This window comes from Mangifera indica, chromosome 8, assembly GCF_011075055.1.
Source record: "Mangifera indica cultivar Alphonso chromosome 8, CATAS_Mindica_2.1, whole genome shotgun sequence".
Classification (NCBI taxonomy): domain Eukaryota; kingdom Viridiplantae; phylum Streptophyta; class Magnoliopsida; order Sapindales; family Anacardiaceae; genus Mangifera; species Mangifera indica.
The window spans coordinates 5,466,957-5,486,481 of NC_058144.1; the positions used below are offsets into that span (position 1 = coordinate 5,466,957).

At 34.7% G+C, this 19,525-nt stretch overlaps 2 protein-coding genes and 1 pseudogene across 2 annotated transcripts; all 3 read right to left on the reverse strand.

Moving 5' to 3' along the window:
* Positions 1-1,396: 1,396 nt before the first annotated feature.
* LOC123223427 lies at positions 1,397-5,313 on the reverse strand (annotated as a pseudogene).
* An 847-nt stretch (positions 5,314-6,160) lies between these two features.
* Positions 6,161-6,824, reverse strand: LOC123223289 (two-component response regulator 24-like). Its single transcript, XM_044646425.1, has one exon. It carries the CDS (start codon positions 6,722-6,724, stop codon positions 6,296-6,298), a length of 429 nt encoding a protein of 142 aa, XP_044502360.1. The 5' UTR covers positions 6,725-6,824; the 3' UTR covers positions 6,161-6,295.
* A 1,583-nt stretch (positions 6,825-8,407) lies between these two features.
* LOC123223290 (CLIP-associated protein-like) lies at positions 8,408-18,728 on the reverse strand. Its single transcript, XM_044646426.1, is given in 23 exon segments — positions 8,408-8,839; positions 9,087-9,188; positions 9,452-9,520; positions 9,716-9,784; positions 9,862-9,933; positions 10,017-10,121; positions 10,220-10,321; positions 10,495-10,532; positions 10,535-12,229; positions 12,402-12,759; positions 12,845-12,943; positions 13,159-13,276; positions 13,362-13,447; positions 13,562-13,630; positions 13,712-13,745; positions 13,747-13,784; positions 14,011-14,108; positions 14,310-14,468; positions 14,744-14,909; positions 15,141-15,209; positions 15,760-15,822; positions 15,918-16,073; positions 18,001-18,728. Coding segments are annotated over 23 exon segments (4,245 nt in total). The 5' UTR covers positions 18,334-18,728; the 3' UTR covers positions 8,408-8,692.
* Positions 18,729-19,525: the final 797 nt, after the last annotated feature.

Here is a 19,525-nt window from a genome sequence, read left to right on the forward strand (position 1 = left end):
ATTTATGAATTTTACTTTTAGGTTAATTGCTATTTAGTTTCAATAAAGGTAAAAAATATTTTTATCTTTTTACTAATTTGATATAAAAGTTAATAATTTAATATATCGGTGAAAAAAAAAATTATTTAAAACTTAGTAGGTGGTAATGTGTTTCATCAAAGCTTATGTGGAAAATAATACCTTTTAAATTTTGGTGGGACAAGGCAGGCAGTTGGATGAGGAAAATTATTCTCTTGTTATCTATCTACATGGATTGTTCCTCAAGATTGAAGCACTGACTACTGACTAGTGAATTTATTTATTTATTTTTAATTTCAAAACCCAACTTCTGACTTGCAAATTTCTCCAGTGAAGGGAGCTTCTTTTTCAAAATGGAAATGGTAGCTTTTACGTTGTCAATAAAATAATGGCTATCTATTTAAGCTGACGAACATTTAATCCTGTACATTGATTGCATGAAGAAAAAAAAAAAGAAAAGGGGTAGATGAAAGGAGACGATCAAATCATTTCATACGAGTCAATCCTAATATATATTTAATATTATCCTTATAATCAAATCATTTGTAATTCCATTATGAGATTGCCACGTTGTCTGTTTTAATTCCTGTATACCAAATATGTCCTTAATCATACAGATTATTTCCAAACAAAACTAGGACAAGTAAAGTACAAATGGGATTTCAGACAGACCAAGTAAGAAGATGTGACGACGTGTCAAGTGGAAAGCGTGCCATGTTGGCCGGTTAATCGACAGTTGGTGTTCCCTTCCCGCTTACTAAGTGGAGAATTTTATACCACTTGTAACTAGATTTCAAATATTTGTGCGGGCTGTATTGTATAGTATTGACTTTGAGCTGCACGTGCTCTATATCACCAATAAACAAACAACTGAAGCCAACATTCTTATTTAGTAATTAAATAGCAGCCGCTTATGGATTGGCTAATTAAAACTAAACAATGCGTACTAATTATTCAATTAAGATGTACAATCTAATAATTGCAATCGAGAAAACAAAGTACTGGGTTCATAAATAGTACTAATGGCATCGACCTAGTTAGACATAGAATCATCAACTTGTACTTTGCCTCTTTTAACTGGTCAATAACAATATTATTGAATCTTAAGATCTGAATATTGTACAAAAACATGAATTGGAAATTAAAATTAAATTATGATAAACCTTTCCAGGCGCTGGCCATAGCTATGATTAGCCCATGTCGGCCCCAGAAATAACTGTAAAGATAGAAAGTGATGAGACTGTAGATAAAATAATGGACAACTCATTCATGTAGGGGAGACAAAAATGACTTCTCTAACCTAATTTTTTTCCCATGTTTTCTTGGTTGATGAGAAAAAAATGGTATCAGTTTTTTTGGGTGGAATACAGTATCATAATCAGCCCAAGTGGGAATTTGGTGCATCCCCCCCCCCCCCCCCAATGCCAGCCATGCCTCCTCCCATTGCTGGAGTTACCTTCTCATCCTTGGGTAGCTCAGTTGTAGTCATCAATGAGGATAGACTAAATAACATGAAATAATAAGGAGATTCTTGATTAAGCACTTAAAATTAAGCCTGTGATGAGATTTTATGAGGCTCAACAAGCTTACCTTGCCGCATCCACCAGGGCTCTTCTTATGACTTTCAATGGATCAATAATTCCTGACTTAATCATATCTACATATTCACTTGGTACAGATTAAACACAGAGCTCTCATCTAACTCGATCTACTACACTGAATACTGGAAATTAATGATTTTTTTTTTTAAGGAAATAAGAGTAAAATAGAAAAGGAACCTTTAGCTGCATCATATCCAAGGTCTGGATTTTCCTGTTCCAATAGCTTGCCAACTCAACTCTGGCATTGGAAGCAATTGTATAACAGGCATCCCAGAAGGAGACCAAATAGTAAGACTACAAGAGTCTAGTGTAAAAGTAAGCTCCAGAAGCAACCTACTACCAACTGCATGCTTCAATCTCAAAAGCATATAACGCTCATGAGTCATGTCTCATAACCTGGTCTGTGACTAAATTGGAAGTAGAGTGATTTAAATCATAAATATATTCATATGTCTTTTACTTTTGAAAAATATGATTAGAGTTTGTGTTACTTTCAGTCCAAATGGATAGAGGACCTCTTGCGGCTTCCTTAAGAGTCACTATAAATTTCATGTTTTAACAGAGGTTGGGCTCAGGCTCAAGCTTAAGACATCAAATAAATCTTAGCACAGCTTCAAAAAGAAACAATTAAAAAAAAAAAAACAGAAAACCTTGAGAGCATCCTGGATAATCTGAACACCAATCTTATGATCAAAATTTGCAGTTTGCAATTTGTTCAGCTCCTTTGAGGCATAGAGAAGTGCAACACCACCACCTACAAATAGATAGCAATATTAAAAATGTGATACATCTATACAACAAGATGGGTTAATAAAAATACTAAACGAAAAGGCTTACCAGGTACAATTTCTTCCTCCACTGCAGCTTTAGTAGCATTTAGTGCATCGGTAACTCTATCCTTCTTTTCACCTACTTCTGCTTCACTAGCTCCACCAACCTACCAATATTACAGACTATATCATTTGTGTTCTAATTAGAGGACAGACACCATATGGTAAAAGAGTTAGAACAAATGCTTGTAAAAATCGTGTAATTGAGATAACCAGACCTTAAAAACTGCAACACCACCAGAAAGCTTAGCAAGGCGCTCTTGTAACTTCTCCTTGTCATAGTCTGAAGCGCAACTCAATTGTGGATCTCAACTGCAACGGTGATCACAGGGCACAAATCAAGTCACTAATAAACTTGGAAAGCCAGCAAAATTACTGAGGAAATGAGTAAAAAAACCAAAAGCAAACCTCATCACATCTTTCTTCAATGGCTTTCTTGTCACCAGATCCATCAAGAACAACAGTGTCATCCTCTGATACCGTAACCTACATCGATCAAGAGGACTAAGATATATTTCAAACAAAACCTGCTCTTACTGTACTCTACAGTGAAGACATGATTTCAATGCTAACATTAAGAAAAGATGCATCATGTTACTGATATCTAACCTTTTTGCATGAACCAAACATTTCCGGCACCACCGTTTCAAGGTTCATTCCTAGCTCTTCAGTTATAACCTACAAATGAAAAAGACAGGAACATGATTCGTAAATCACATCATAAAGCAAAAAAGAAGTGAAGGGATTTTACAAAAATAAACCTACCAGGCCTCCTGTGAGAACAGCAAGGTCATGCATGCTAGCTTTCCTGTTTTCTCCAAGTCCAGGGGCTTTGGTGGCACAAACCTTCAACCAATTTATAAATCCTCCACAATTAAACAGGATAGAAATAGAACCTTGCAAAAAGTAAACTCATATGTTCATGTATAAGATTACCTTGATTCCAGTATGAAGCTTGTTTCTGATAAGAGTTGCTAAGGCTTCACTTTCAACATTCAGCAACAATCAATAGAGACCTTTGAATCTGAAAACAAGACAAATTGGTAAATTTATTATAAATAAACTCACACTTTCATTTTCTGTTTATGAATTTACTTACCCTTAGAGCCAACTCCAATACATTCACAATAGCATTTAAGTTCGAAATTTTCTTCTCATGGATTAAAATGAGTGGATTTTCTAATTCCTGAAAAAAAGAAACAGCAATTTGTTAACACTAACGATGAAGCAAAATAATATTCAGGAGAAATCCACACCATCCCATTTAATTTAATTGACAACCAGCGCACCATATAATTCATGGATATATCAAGTGCTTACACATTTTTGGTTCTTTTGATTGGCGATGAAGTAAGGTGACATATAGCCCCTGTCTAGCTTCATTCCCTCGACAACCTCTAATTCATTATAAAGTGTTTTCCCATCCTGTAAAAGTTTTGAGGGTGAAAAAAACATCTCATTTGCCAGACAACTGAGAGACTCAAGAATATTATTGCCAGGCAAATGTTTAACTTATAGAAAGAAAATAACTGAAAGAAAGAGAAACTGAGATGAACTTCACTTTAAAGTAAGAAACAGAGATAAAAAAATGCAATTTAAAGAATACATGAAAATGCTGCAAAGCAGCCAATGTACACATCCACCAACTATAAAGCTGGCGAACAATAACACTGATGAAGTGAAAACAAAACGGGAAAGGGAAGGAAGGACAATAAACAAACTTTGCGACACAATAATCAATCTTAAAACCAAGAGGAACAAAATGGAAGAATTAACAGCTTACAGATATGGTAATAACACCTTCTTTTCCTACTTTCTTCATAGCCTTGGCTATGAGCTCTCCAATTTTGCTGTCTCCATTTGCTGATATTGTTCCAACCTTTATAGACAAATATCATACCTCACTAACATGTCCATGAAGTTGCTTTCCACAGTCCCGTATAATCTTCCCAATTTCTGAGCTAAGCAAAAGTCAGCAAGCAAACCTGGGCAATTTCTTCAGAAGTGCTTATCATACGTGTTCTGCTCTTTAAGTTTGTCACAACAGCATCAACTGCCATTGTAATCCCTCGCCTCAGGTCCATTGCATTCATGCCTGCAGCCACTGACTTGCATCCTTCAGTAAATATGGCTTGGGTTAGAACAGTTGCACATGCAATTCCTGCAAACAAACACATGGAAACTTCATTGGTAACCAGCCCCATTGCAGAAGAATTTAAGAAAATACTTAAGCAGATTGAAAACTGTTTTATAAACAGAAATTATTCCTCCCTATGGAGACAACTACCTCTGCACCCAAAAACAGAACAAGAATGTTGAAAACAAGAAGGCTTTGTAGTCAAATAAAAAAAATAAAGAAGAGTTTACTGACGAGAATACACCACTCACCATCACCAGACACATCATTTGTAGCATTTGCAACCTGCTTTACAAGGCTAGCGCCGATATTCTTGACCCCATCTTGGAACTCAGTGCTCTTTGCTACTGTAACACCATCTTTTGTCACTTAGGAGCCCCAAAACTTTGTTCCAAAATACATTACGACCCTACACAATGAGTGCCAAAATATTGAAAAAATCCACGCGTACCAAATATTTTTAAAATATAATAACCAAAATTTAACTGTCTTAAGATTGTCAACCCTCCATCAAAACACCGAAAACAAGTATAAATTGTGTCGAATGAAAAGTACTAGAATCACTCACTCTAGATCCCATGGTAACTCTTACAGCATCAGCGAGTTTTTCAACACCCTTAAGATTGGCCCTGTCTCTTATCTTTTCTTGAGTGAGGATTCTTTTGCGGCAAAGAGTTTACTCAGTACTCAAGTCACTAAGTTTCACTTCATTGCTAAACAACCCCATTTCCTGTTAGTACTTGAACAATTTTTATGTACATTTTTTATATATAATTTATATACATAAATAGATTATGTATTATTTTATGATAAGATAAATTTAAATTAAAAATAAAATAATATTTTATTTTATGGTAATACATTATTTGTATATTCAAATAGTATACCAAACTATATATAAAAAATATGTATACATAATATTACTTAATTTTATTACATAATCATAAAACTATGTATACATATTTTTTAGCATACAAATGAGTATACAGATAATATATCATTATGTAATTAGGTGAGTTTAAATTAATAACAAAATAATACCTAATAATATGATGACATATCATGTATATATCTATTGTATAATTAAATTTTAAATTAAAGATAAAAATAATATTCAATCAAATAATAACATATTATTTATATATTTAAATTTTATATATATAAATATGGCATTCCTCTGCCAATATCATGAGTTATTATATTATATTATTGTAGTTAATTAAATAAAATAATAATGATAATAAAAGGGTATATTATTATTATTATTCCAGTGAAGTGTTAATGTTTTATGAGAGCTGAGTGTAAATGTAGCTTGGAAAATACTCTATCCAGCCAACTTTAAGATATGATCATTAAAATTGTTAGGTGGGATATTCGACTTGGACAAAATAGAATTTCCATTCGTGCAAGTAAGTAAAGTTATATTTCTCGGTTCAAATAATATGAATAATTTGCCCATTATATACAGAATTTATAGAAGAAGGGAATTTCTCTGAATCCTTCTAGATGGCATTATGGCACCAAGTTCAGAACTCTTATTATAACATTTAATGTAAAGAAGGAGAAAAAAAAAAAAAAAAAAAAGAGAAGCTCGGATTATTACTGTATAATTGGCTGATGATGAGAGACACGGCTTATCTTGACTGATCATACAACAAAAACACAACAAATCCATGAACAAACTGTAAAGTGGGGAGATTAAGGGGGTCTCATTTTCTTAATCTATCGAGGAGTTGAACAAGCTTGGCTGTTGTCAATGGCTTCTCTTGATAATCGTCTAAGCCAGCTTCCATAAACGCTTGCTTTTCTTGCTCCAGGGACCGCGTTGTGACGCCTACAATCAAGCTGCGAACGCCCATCGCACGGAGCCTCCTTGTGGCCTCAATGCCATTCATGACGGGCATGTCCATGTCCATCAAAATGAGGTCAAAATGATGGCCTGAAGAGTGGGCATCTACGGCTTCTTTGCCATTTCCAACCACTTGATTTTCAACGCCGAGATTTTGTAGTAGTTGTTGATGAATGGCTCGGTTCACCATGTTGTCATCTACAACCAAAGCTCTTATCTTGCTTCTCCCATCACCAGCTCTCTTGAAATGCGACATCAGCTTCTTTAATTTCCCTAACACAACGCACATATATCACTGAATTAGTAAATTGCATGATGACTGTAAACTAAAACCTTAAAAATGACCAAGTAGAAGTAAAAAAGAAGAAGGGTTTGGTTTGTGTCAACGGAGCCACCTCTGACCTCTCTGATAGAAAGAGAGAAAGTCTCTTCAAATTGCTAGAAAAGAGAAAGAGGACACGTTGGGACAAGTATTTCTGGTAAAAATAGGATTACAGTGAGAGAAAGAGAGAAACTGTGGATGCTCTGAGATATTGAGTGTATCAGTTGGATTTTGTTCAAGATCTACAAAATCTATCAACGTGATTTTTTTTCCATATACGTCGATAACAACATTTAAGAAATCTTCAGAGCATCTTTATATGTTTTGCCGATTATGGTAAAAAATTTTATAATTGATTTATATTTGTCATCTGCTTTGATTGTCTGTTTCTATTTTCTCTCTACCCTACTAGGAGTATTTCTCGCTACCCTAGTAGTAGCAGTTCAATTCAACAGACAATAATATATATGCCACTATCTGACCTTGATTGATTCTATGGATAAGATGGATTTAATCGATTTCGAGATCGAATTTTAATTTGGTAATTTATTTCAATAGCGGCTCTTTTATCCATTTAATTTTATATTTTGTTTCACTGATAAAACAAACTATTTATGTAGTAAAATTTTTTTGTCCTCGAAACAACTTTGAATTAAATCGGAAGTTAAATAGAGAATACTATGGCAAAACTCATTCATAAAAACACACAAAATTCGTAACCATCAATATTATTTATTTGAAGAAAATTTCTTTGAAATGTGCATAATGTAAGCTAAGATTTCTCTTGTATAGTAATGACCTAACCCAATATTACAATTGTACACTAACAAGATTTCTCCACATCACAAAATCTTAAATGCACAATTCTTTGTATATGAGTCATATTGTTTGCAGTCATCTGGCATTGTGTATCAATTCAAATTTAAACTCAAACTGAATATTATGCCTTCAATCCAAGCTCAAATTGGCTCCGATCAAAGGTTCATAACTGGCAAATTTAACATTTGCGGTTTATTTAAGAGGGAATCCAAGACCAAGATAATCCACAAAGTTAATAATACAAGGTTATATAAAGACCAGCAACCCCCCATTAATGAGGTTTTATTACGACTGACTTGGGTACTTTGACGATAACTGTTTTGTACGTAATTTCACGTTTGCTTATTTATTGCTATAATAAAAGATTAGTCCAACAGATCATTCCTCACGTTTGCAGGTGGAGCAGAGGCAGAGCATTGATAATCCTAATACCCAATAAATAATTTTAAAAAAATAAATACTCGAGATTAAATGTATCTTTCCCTTATATTTAATCACTCCAGAAAACCAATGTGCTGCCTATAAGTAGACTATAAAGAAATACTATCCTACAAGTATACAAATACAGAAAAATAATATACAGATAAAATATTATTTTATTTTTAATTTAAAATTACTTAATTATATAATATATTTAAAGTTTAAATATCCTGCTGGTCACACCAATAAAATGGATTTCTGATTACTTAGATGAATGTGTTCTGGCAAAAAACTGAAATTTAATTGATGGAATTGGGATTCAGTTAAATTAATGAAGTGAGCGACGACAACACATCCATTCTATAAAGTTGATTCTGCGGTTATTTGTTGACGTTCTGCAAATGAAAACGATTTCTCCGAAAGCCAATTTTCTTTCTTGAATATAATGATATAAACAGACACTGTTCAAGCGTTCATTACAACACCAGCGTATTACTGTACCGAAATTTGTTTCCTCTCCCTCAAAACAACACAAACTTGCACACATGGGACAAAAATAATATATCTAAACCGTAAAATAGAACTAAAAGAAAAAAAAAAAAAAATCCTCAAACTACATTCACTCAATATACAAATACACAACAATGAATAAGCAACAATCCAAAACCACAATCTCTTCCTATGCGAGTCACGTAATCATTGAGTGGTACCTGACCGAGCCTGTGAGATCCTATTGGCATAAATGGTCACCAACCGCAGTTGTGTATTGTTAAGTCCCTCCAAGTATGGCAAAAATGATTTACCCAGCATGATATAAATATCCACTAAACAGAAAACAACCGTCTGCACCATCCAACATACAACCAAAAGTAAAAGAGTTACCAAAATAGCCAAAAAATAAGAAAAAATAAAAGATAAAAAAGAATGAGAAATTAAAAGCAGGTTAGGCATATGATGTGAAGTTGGGGGTCAATATGATAGAGATTTCTCATAACGGTATTATACTTCCAGAAGCATATACTTCCCTTGACAGATCAAAAAATTGCAGAATGAAAAATTAATTACAACTATAAACAGAAGAAATATATACCTTGCGAACATCTGCACTCTGGTTTCCAAAAGCTTCAAAAAGAGCAGGTAAAAATGATGGCAACTGAGCCATCAGTTCCTCCTGTGAGAGCCGACCAACAAGCTGTAAATTTAAAAAGCAAATTTGAAAAATATTAATCAACAGTAAAGGCCAAAAAGTTACAAGTTTGACACATTTTTGCATGAATATAAATTGTGCTTCCTCTGTTTCAAAAAGCAAGCTATTATAACACGAAGGCCAAAACCCCCACAACAAAGTATTGTTGTATGAAAGAAACAGTGTAATTTTGGAGAATGGTATGAGAAAAATGTAACAGTGGCCATACATATTTATTTACTATTTCAAGTAAATAGTCAAGATAGTACCTTTGTTAAACAGTTTATGCAAGTAACAAGAATTTTCTCATCTTCTGTGACCAACAAAGGGACAATAACCTGTAATATGGGATATTAACAGCAACATTCAGTATTATCAAGCAAATTACCAAGAAATAGAGCCAAAAGAAATATTCTTTTTCCATGGTATTATTTCATAGAGAAGAGGCAATAAAGCTAATTACAATTGCCATATTTCAGGCATGTGAGTGAGTGAGTGAGTGAGAGAGTTGCCAGGATATCAGAAACACATACACTCAAACATCTGAATGGATCATACTGAGATAACACAATTGTCAAGCAGTGCTCAGCTTCACTTGAAACCTGCATATGGATGAAAAACATTGAGATACCAACTACATGTCAAGGATATGGTCAAAGGGAAAACTGAATATAATTACTTTGGGAACATCTTTTGTAACATGAAGCAGCTTCTCAATTACTATCTCGATAGAATCTTCCATGGCATCTTTCTGTAAGGATAAAAGACGGAGGGGCACATAAGTTATAAACTCATTAGACAAAAAGGAAATAAATGAATGAGCATGTAACAGACCTGATTCTTGAGCATTTCATTTATCAATGAAAGAGCAACCTCCCTAATTGAAGAATCATTATCATCCAACACCTCAAGTACAGCTGTCAAAATCTGATTAAAGTACTGCAAATATTGAAAACAGACATCAATATATAATACATGTAATTTGAAATATTGAAAACAAAGATTAAGAGAAAGGATATGGCAGATATATATTGTGCCTTGTTCCAAATTGATTGATCACTAGCCACAGAAGCTTCAATTAGTTGCTGAAGTGCACCATGCTTACTTGTAGTAGGGCTTCCGTCATTCCCATTACAAATCTAAGAATGATACAAAAGAAAACAACCATCAAATAAGAAGGTTTTCTATGATATGTCAAAACTAAAATTTACTCTGAAAAGTAAATAATCATATTTATTTTGGTTTTTCATTCACACATTTCAATCAACAACTCATATTTATTATGAGACAGATATACTGACAGAAAGCTCACCAGGTGAAGAATTTGGGGAATGCTTGGTCCAGTATCCACACAGAGTTGACCTTTATAGCAGCTGGTTTATGATGATTAAGGTCCATTTCAGATGAAATTTCAAATTTATGTCCAGCACCTTCAGAGACCCCCAAGGGGTCAGAGTTCATCAAAACATTAATGTCCACATGTGGTGACGATAAACCCTCCAGGTATGTGTTCGTATTTGTCAGATCCTTAGCTTTTGAATTAACATCAGCATTAGAACCAGTCTCAAGATTCAGATACAAGTTTTCCTTGGTTTCATCAGAAGATGCATGGCCCATACTGCCTGTGATAAGGGTTGAGTCTTGAACAGAACTCCATTTCCTGCCGCCATCACTGTCAACAGAACCCGAAGAATACCTTCCATAGTAATGACTATTTTTGGATGCAATAACATATCCTTCTTCCGAAGAGGTTCCAACAACATCAGATGGGTCATAAGAGGACTTGAGACGCTGCCGATCTTTCTTACTCTGCAAATAGTTCATTAGATCTACCTCAATACGAGGTGTGTATTGCTTCAGGGCTCGTCTCAAGGAATTTTGTTCTTCAACTGATAAACTAAGAATGAAATTAAGAACGGCGGTCGAATCATAATGGGAGTAAACAGATATAATGCATGTAATAGCTGCTTCCTTAAGTTTAGTATTTTTGTCATGGGCCAATGGTGTCAACTTAGCAAGCCATAACTTTAGGATGCCAATATTACCAGCGCCTTCAGAGTTCATTGCATGCTTGTTAAAGGAACATATAGCAAACTCAATAACAGCTAACTTGGCCTTTGGTGACCGCTGTTCATCCAGTGAACGGAGCAATGCAGGTAAGAGGGAATCTACACTATAGGTTTTACTTACAATGTCCAAGGTTGTAGAACAAGGTTGCCTAACTAACTCCTTTGGATCAATCAGCCGAGAGAAAACATGGGGCAAAGTCCTTTCCATGTAACCCTCGAAGGGCTTCCGGCAAGAAGTAATAATATCTGCTAGTGTTGAAAGAGCTGCCTGTGCAACTTTATGGTGGGGATCATCCAAGTGCTGGAAGAACAACTTCATTACCTTCTCAAAACTTTGAATTACTTCTTGAACACCTTTTGGGCCTTGCTGCAGCAATGACCGCAGATAATTAAAAGTAGCAACCCTTGCACACCAGTCAGAACTTGGACTCAGTCCTTCGCTAAGAGCATCATTGAGAGAGGCTGGACCATCAGTGTAATTTGACATTTCCCCAAGCGAGAGCTGGCTATCATCAAAACTCCTTCTCCTTCCAGCAGACATCCGCCCGGACACATGCTTTCTCAAAAGTGGTCTTTGGAAATTGGGAATATAACTGTGTTGAGAATCCCTAAAGTTTCCATCTCTTTGAGTATCCAAATGCTGTCTGTCAACGTGTGAGTTTGTGAAGCGCCTAGCCTCTTTGATGTCATTATTCTCTTCAATACCTCTTTCTTGTAGCCTTTCAGAAGCCCTTCTAGCTGAGTATGATGAAAGTGAATGCAAAGACTCATTTGCCACATTTCCACGATATAATAACTTGTCAGAATCTTTGGAAGCTCGAATTTGTGTAATGATATCAGACCATATCATGCCACTAGTAAGATTACTGCTTTTATTGATTCCAGAGATTGTTGATTCCAATAAAGAGTTTGTGTGATCATTAGAAGCTGGAACAGAAGCAGGGAAGGGTGGATCACGAGATGATGGAGGGTCAACTCCTGCACTAGGGGACAATAAGAAAATAAAATTTAACCGCTCATAAATGACTTACACTTCAACTCATTTATCATTCAGGCAATCAGCCACCAATGCATCATAGAATAACTTCACATTACTAAAAGCTGATTTCATTTACTAAGTAAAACACAAATTAGCAAATCCATTTAATACCTAGATCCAAACTAGATGATCGAAGAGCTGAAGGATTCTGTTTCTCAGATATTTCCAAACCTCTGAGCATGCTTTCAATTGCAGTGACTTTTTGTTTGCTTGCATGCAGAACACTTTCTAGACTACGTTCAGAGCCTTTATTAAGAGACTTCGTTTGTGACAAAAGAAGTCCAGATGAGAGGGAGGTCCCAGAGGATAAACTTGAACTTCTGTCCATTGCAACTATGGCAGAAGTTCCGTACCCAGGAAGACTAGAAGAAGTTGAGACATGAGGGGTAAATGACATTTGTCCACCTCTATCACGAAGAGAGGGAGAAGCATGTCGCCTATGCATCCCACCATCCTCTTCATTTATTATCTGTCAAAACCACAATCCCTTTAAATTATGGCCTTAACAATTGTAGTATGTAAAAACATTCTTTGCAAAAGAACAAACTATATACCCTTTGAATGACTGGATCAAAGGATGAAAATAAGCGACGGGATCGATCTGGCCAAGTCTTTGCAAACATTCTGTAGCACATTCTTGCAGTCGATCGTACCTGTTAAAGATTCAAGAATAAAATTGCTAACAAAGTAAATAATGAGGCTTCAACCGACATGGCTGGCAACTTAGAGAAAAAGGAAAAAGAAAATTACATGATGGAAAGTATTATAATCAATTAAATAGACAGGATCAGAGAGATCAAAGTGACCAAATGAAGGTCTCCAAACATTACAAAAAAACAAAGGAAATTGAAATTCCCAACAGAAATACCTCACTCATTGCATCACCAACACAACACCTAATAAGATCTTCATATAGATCAGCAGATCGTTGTATTTCTGGAGCATCGGGCCAATGTTCTAATATTAACAGGGCATATTCACAACACCTGCAATCCAAAAGCAAAGATGATGACAATGATTTGAACAACGGCGCAAAAACTGCATCATCAATTCAAAGAAGCATGGTCATGCCTTGCACGGAGCACTGCACTACGATCATTCTTTGCACAATCAGCTATTCGAGAAAGTGCACGAGCAACTTTGCAATTACGTAACATCTGGAAGAGGAAGGAAGAGAGAAACAGAGAGAATTTCAAAACATTTAAAACAGGAAAAATTTTAAGGCCTGTATAGAAGGGACAAACTGTCTGCGTATTTCCAAAATAAATTACCGTCTTTATGCAGTTATCCGCAGACTCTGCAATTACAAGTACAGTAATCACAACCAACTTGAAAAGGACCTGATTATCATACCATAAATATTAGGATGCTTTCAGCATACTGAAATTGCAATAGACAGCAAGGAAGAAGTTAGAACTTACTGGAATGAACAATTCAGCACACGCCTCAAAGTCCCAAGAGCTCCTTTGACAAAAAGGATAAAAGATGGCAAGCCTGGAAAAAAGGAAAAAAAAAAACACAACTAAGCAACAATTATATCTACACCCACAAAAGTTTAACAGGAGCTCAAATAAAAAAATGAAATTGAAAAACAGGTTGAGTGCTACTAGGAATCTTAAGATACACATCAAACAAGCAACCATCATATGCTAGAGGGGAAAAGAGGCACCTAAGGATCATGTCAACCAACACTTGTAGACAGAAGAAAACATAAACACACCTGCTTTACAATGCTAGACCTTCGATCAGACAATTGCATGCTTAAAGGGCCAACCAGTTGTTTTAATAGTCCGCGAAAGCATGGGTAGTCAGCAGCACCTGATAAGATTATCCAGAGCAGTACAATTACTCCACAGGAAAAGTTGCAAATACAAATGTTTTTAAGCAATGAAATTCATAAGATGGTTACAGGAAATAAAACAAGTACATTTCAAAACATTTCACAGATTAATTTAGCAACGATCACTTCAACAGCAAATAATACTTTAAAACACACAAAGAGAGAAGTTAGAAATAAACCTCCCAAAACAAGGCCTTCAACTCTCTGCATTGCAGCAATGCGTATAGACCAATCCTTTTCAGGCACGAAGGTAGAAGCAACTTTCTCAAATTCTCTAATAAGCTCCTTCTCAGAGTATACTTTGATTGGTTCTATGGGTTTTTCCGTGACGTCTTCTCCTGCAAAAGGAACAAAAAGCAATAGAACATCACCAGGCAGACTTATAAGACTTTATAATTCCCAAGTAGTTAAAACACGACTTTGTTAAGCAGTTGAACATCACCAAGCAATTGAAACAAGACTTTACAGCAATCCAAAACTTTACAATATCTGACTATGTGAAACATAATTTGCACATAAAAAAAACTGGGCAAATCCAGGCATTTTGGAAGGGAATTAATTTCTGCACACACTTCCAATATTTAAACAAATTAGATTAAAAAACAATGCTAACCTCCAAAAAGAGACATCTCCCTAGATGAACTCTTCGCCTTTGGACTACTTTTCTTGGGATTAATGGTTGCAGGCTTCATCTCAACTGGCGCAAAGGTACTTGCAAGTCCATCTGAAGAGCGAATTTGCAGTTGAATCTTCTCCAGCCTAGCATTAATGTCTTTCATCTGCAGTTATAGGTCATGTTATGTTTCTTTTTTTTTTTTTTTTTAAAGAAAAGGGCTTTCTTCCTTTCAGTAGGCAATGCAAACACTAAAAAGTCCAGAGTTTACATCTATATCATACATCTGCACTCTGAACTAAAAGCCAGAACTAGGCAAGAAATTTGCAGGTCCAAGAAAATACAGAAAATAAAATTATAAAAAATTGGAATGTATTATTCTCAATTAGAAATTAACCATCGACATAGGAAGATGATGGCGGTTAAGTTCATCACGGAACTGAGGCCCAGCCTGCATATACATCTCCTGTAAAAGAACCAACCAGACTAATACCGTTAGAGAGCCATTCAAGACCATGAATCCTGGACATCAACCAGAAATTCTTAAAGTAATTATGTCAGGGAGGAGGATATCACCCACTGAAACTTCTAGTAAGCAAGTCCTACAGCATTCATTACACTATCTAAGACAGATATACCAATAATTCACTCAGTAGTAAACAATTTAATCTGTAAAGATTACATAAACTAAGCTATTGCATTAATCCAACAAGCAGATAATAATGATTGTTGTATTAATAAAGTACCAGATAATAGATTTTACTAACTTACCATCAATTTTTAAAGAAAAATCATTAAGAACACAATTTACAAAGATGAGAATTGCTTGAGATAATAGGTTTAGATATTCAGATATGAAAAATGAGATAAAAGTGTTTGTTTCAATTTACTGCTGATAATACAAACTATGATCATATTACAAATAAGCTGAATGAAGAGAGTAGTTCAGCATGGCAAAATTTCCACAAATAAGTTGAATGAAGAGAGTAGTTCAGCATAGCAAAATTTCCACTAACCTCAATGCACAATATAGCTGCTTCCCTAACACCAGGATTTGAATCATTCAACATCTGCAAAATCTGATAATTGACGAGAATTTTTGTCAGTTCAACCCCCTAAAAGCTATTTAAAACAACAAATGTGTGCTCTAATTTAGGAATGATATAGATCATACCGGAGGAAGAATAGCTCGCTGAAGAGGAAGCTCTGTAGATGCAAAAAGGCCAATCGCTGATGTGACAGTTCGGGCAAACTCTTCTCGAACTCTCCAGCTTTTATGTGTCCAGGCATAAGAACCTGCTCTTTCAACAATAATTGTTGGAGAAGAAACCTGCAACACTCAATATATTATTCTAAGCCACTTTCTCTCTTAACTGATCTCCTCCAATGCAACAACATATAATATGACACCATAATCATAAAGTCATTTTACTAAACCTCGTGTGTAAAAAAAGGTATTTGAACATTTTTCAGTTCAGTTCTCTCAATGGAAAGTTCTTAGAGAGTCAAGTCAGAGAAAGATACAGAGAAAGCACAAAAGAATAAAGATAAAACAGAAATCTAAAAGAAAGAGAAACAAGGAGAAAGAATGGGGAGCGAGAGTACAAGAATGGTACCCAAAAAGGAAGCAAAAATTTGATATAGGACAAAAGCTATCTTTGACACATCAAGGTTTTCGGTTCTCAAATTTTCTATTTCCTGAGCTGATTAATCCCTTTCGGACTTTGTGGGCAGCCTGTCCTTGTTTTTGTCGATAGTTTGTTCATTCTCTTGTATATCTTTATTTTATCAATAAAAGCTTTCTTCCTATTTTAGGAAAAAGCCCATCCAAGCATATCAGATTTTATTATTCTCCAATTTTTCTGGACCATCAATATGCTTTCAAAATTGGTAAATAAGAAAAAATATCACTTTTGGTACCAAATCTTAATAATATGATAACTACTAAACCTATGAAAAAAAAACTCAGACTAGATTAAAACATTAAATTGATCTCACATATAGAGTCCGCTCTATTACATGACTAGTGCATCAGCAAGTTATAAAATTGTCATGATTGAGCCTTTTTTTTTTAACACACCTTCAACATTAAAAAGTTTTACAATATTCCAAGCTATAGATATGATCACAATGCATCATAAAAAACAGAATAAACTGAAGATATTTCTTCATCTTGGGTTATAAAATCATTTTATAACTTCCATAACATGACAAATGGTTTCAAGTTAATCAGTTAATGATACTAATTACTCACTAGTACAAAAAGGTCCTTTCAAAACAATTGCTTTTCATTAAAAAATAGTGCTCAAAGGTCTAGACTCAATTTTAATATTGTAAGTTTTGATCAACTAGCAATGTTTGTATCTCTAAATCAAAATTATTTAATCATAAAGGAATCTGTGTAGTTTCTAACATAGATGAACTAGGAAAAAGAGTAGCAAACACATTAGAAAGAAAATTTTCATCAACTATAGAGTAAATGGTAGAATTAAGCACTCAAAAAAAAAACCAAAAAGATTCATCATGATAAGAGTAATTCAATCCTTCCAGATCATCAGATACAGCAATGATTAAGTTTTCATGTATATGATAAAATTGTGTGACAAATGAGAAGAAATCCCGGACTCAATTGCACATCACTTGTGATTGGAAAAAAAAAAAAAGGAAAATTGCAATGCAAACTTAGGAATTGCAACATAACATTAGAATATTGAAACAAGAAGGCAGCACTCATGGACAAAACGAAGAATTAGTTCTTCTCATGATCTAAACAAGTATATAAAAATTCAGGCTATATAAAATTAAGCCTCTAATAACTGCAAATTCAATAATTTCATTAAACAACCACTAACTGATGAAAGACAAACAGCGCAGTATGAGATAATATCTAAAACAGAGAAAAAGGAAATTAATCTAATTACTATTTCACTTCTCTGCCACTAGCACAAAACTTATCTGTATTGGAAAAACAGAAATGAAAACATCGGGCATATCTTATCAACATCATACAAACACCAGAGCCATGGCTTAAAAAAAAAAAAAAACTTATAGAGAATGAACTATCTACTGTCGTTAGCACTATCTCTGACTACAAATACATTCGAAATTTTTTAAATAAATAAAATTAGAAACGGTCAAGTCATGTAAGTGTAGACAAAATTCTATGGCATACACTTGAAAATGGTATTATCTAATTTCGGCGTTTATAGACTAAAAAACAAGATTAACATTAAAGTGAGCAGTAATTACGAAAATACCTCCATAAGAGTAAGCAAGAGGCGCCTAGCAGCGTCACGAACAGGTTGTTTGCCGTCACCTAAACGCTCAACGACAGCAGGCACTAGAACGTTGAAATGCAGTTTGAAATGCTCACCGGACAGCACAGCAGCTGAGGCAAGAGCCTGAAGCGCGCCTTGAGAAACCTTAAAATTGTTATCCTTCAAGAGATCCAAGCAAGTATCCACAAGGGAAGTCACTTCAGCGCTACTGAGACTTTTTCTAGAAGCTTCGAGATATTGATAGAGACGCTCCACTCCGGCCATCCGCTCCTTAGTGTCCTTGGCACGTGCGAGTTCCAGCGCCTCCTCCATCTACGTTCGATCTGGCGTCACACGTCTCAGATCTACAAGTTTCTTCTCGATCGAGAAGAAACGAAAGAAAGAGAGAGTGAGGAAATGCGCGTGACGATTGTCTCGATTTATCGTCGAAAGCAGTTCAGATATATCAAATTGAATGAAAAATAGGTGGTGTTCGTGGTGAAGTGAATGAGAGTGAAATGTCTGAGAGAGAGAGAGAGAGAGAGAGAGAGAGAGGTTAAGCGGAGAAGCGTCGCTAATTTTAGTTGTAGAGTTGGCTTAGGAAGAGAGAGAGAGTAAAGGCTGTCGAGACTGAATGGTCGGAGAGAAGATGATGAAGCGTTGTGATTGGATGGTTGAGGAATTTACCTACGGGATTGGAATTAATTTACGGGTTTGCCACTGTGTTGTGGTTCGGATGGTGAGATAACTGTATGAGTGCAATAGCTCATCTGCGACTTTAATTATGTGCTTGTTTGTTTATTACGGTGAGTTAAAATTAAACGCTGGAAGAGTATTGTTCATCATATATGCAGAAATATTTTAATGTTATGACATCAAGTGAAAAATAAACCATTAGTCAATTCGAGAGATATTTTAGGCCAAAAGATTCCCACCTAATGTTTATTGCATCTTTAAATTTGCATGTCCATTAAATTTTAAAAATTTAAATATTCATTTATCATTTATTAAATTTTATTATTATTATTAAGGATAAAAATATTATTTAAAAAAATAATAATTTTTTTTTTTTTCACCTTAATTTTAAAAATTAATAATTTCATTTTTAACTTAGTTTCAAAAAATCACTTTTTTTGCTTTTACCGTATAAAAATTTCATATTTTAGGTTTAACAGCTATTTCCCTCAAAGTTTAAAAACATTACATTTACACTTCACAAATGTATTCTTTCTTTTCAGAGACCTCTCTTTTCGATAACCATTCTTGCTGGTGATTCACTCCAACACGTCATCAACCCCATCACCGACATCTCATTTCCTTTCCAGTGATTTTTCAGTGTGAAAATTACCCAAAATGACTGGATTGGTTGCACAGAACAGTTGTCTCATGTTCAAGGTTGTTCTAGCAATGCTTTTTTATCCTTTATGTCTAAAATGCAGTTTTTCAACCTTCTGTTAAATCAATCTATTAGTAAAATGTTTAATTTTAAGATTGATTCCATTAAAAGGTGAAGTTGTTCCTTTTT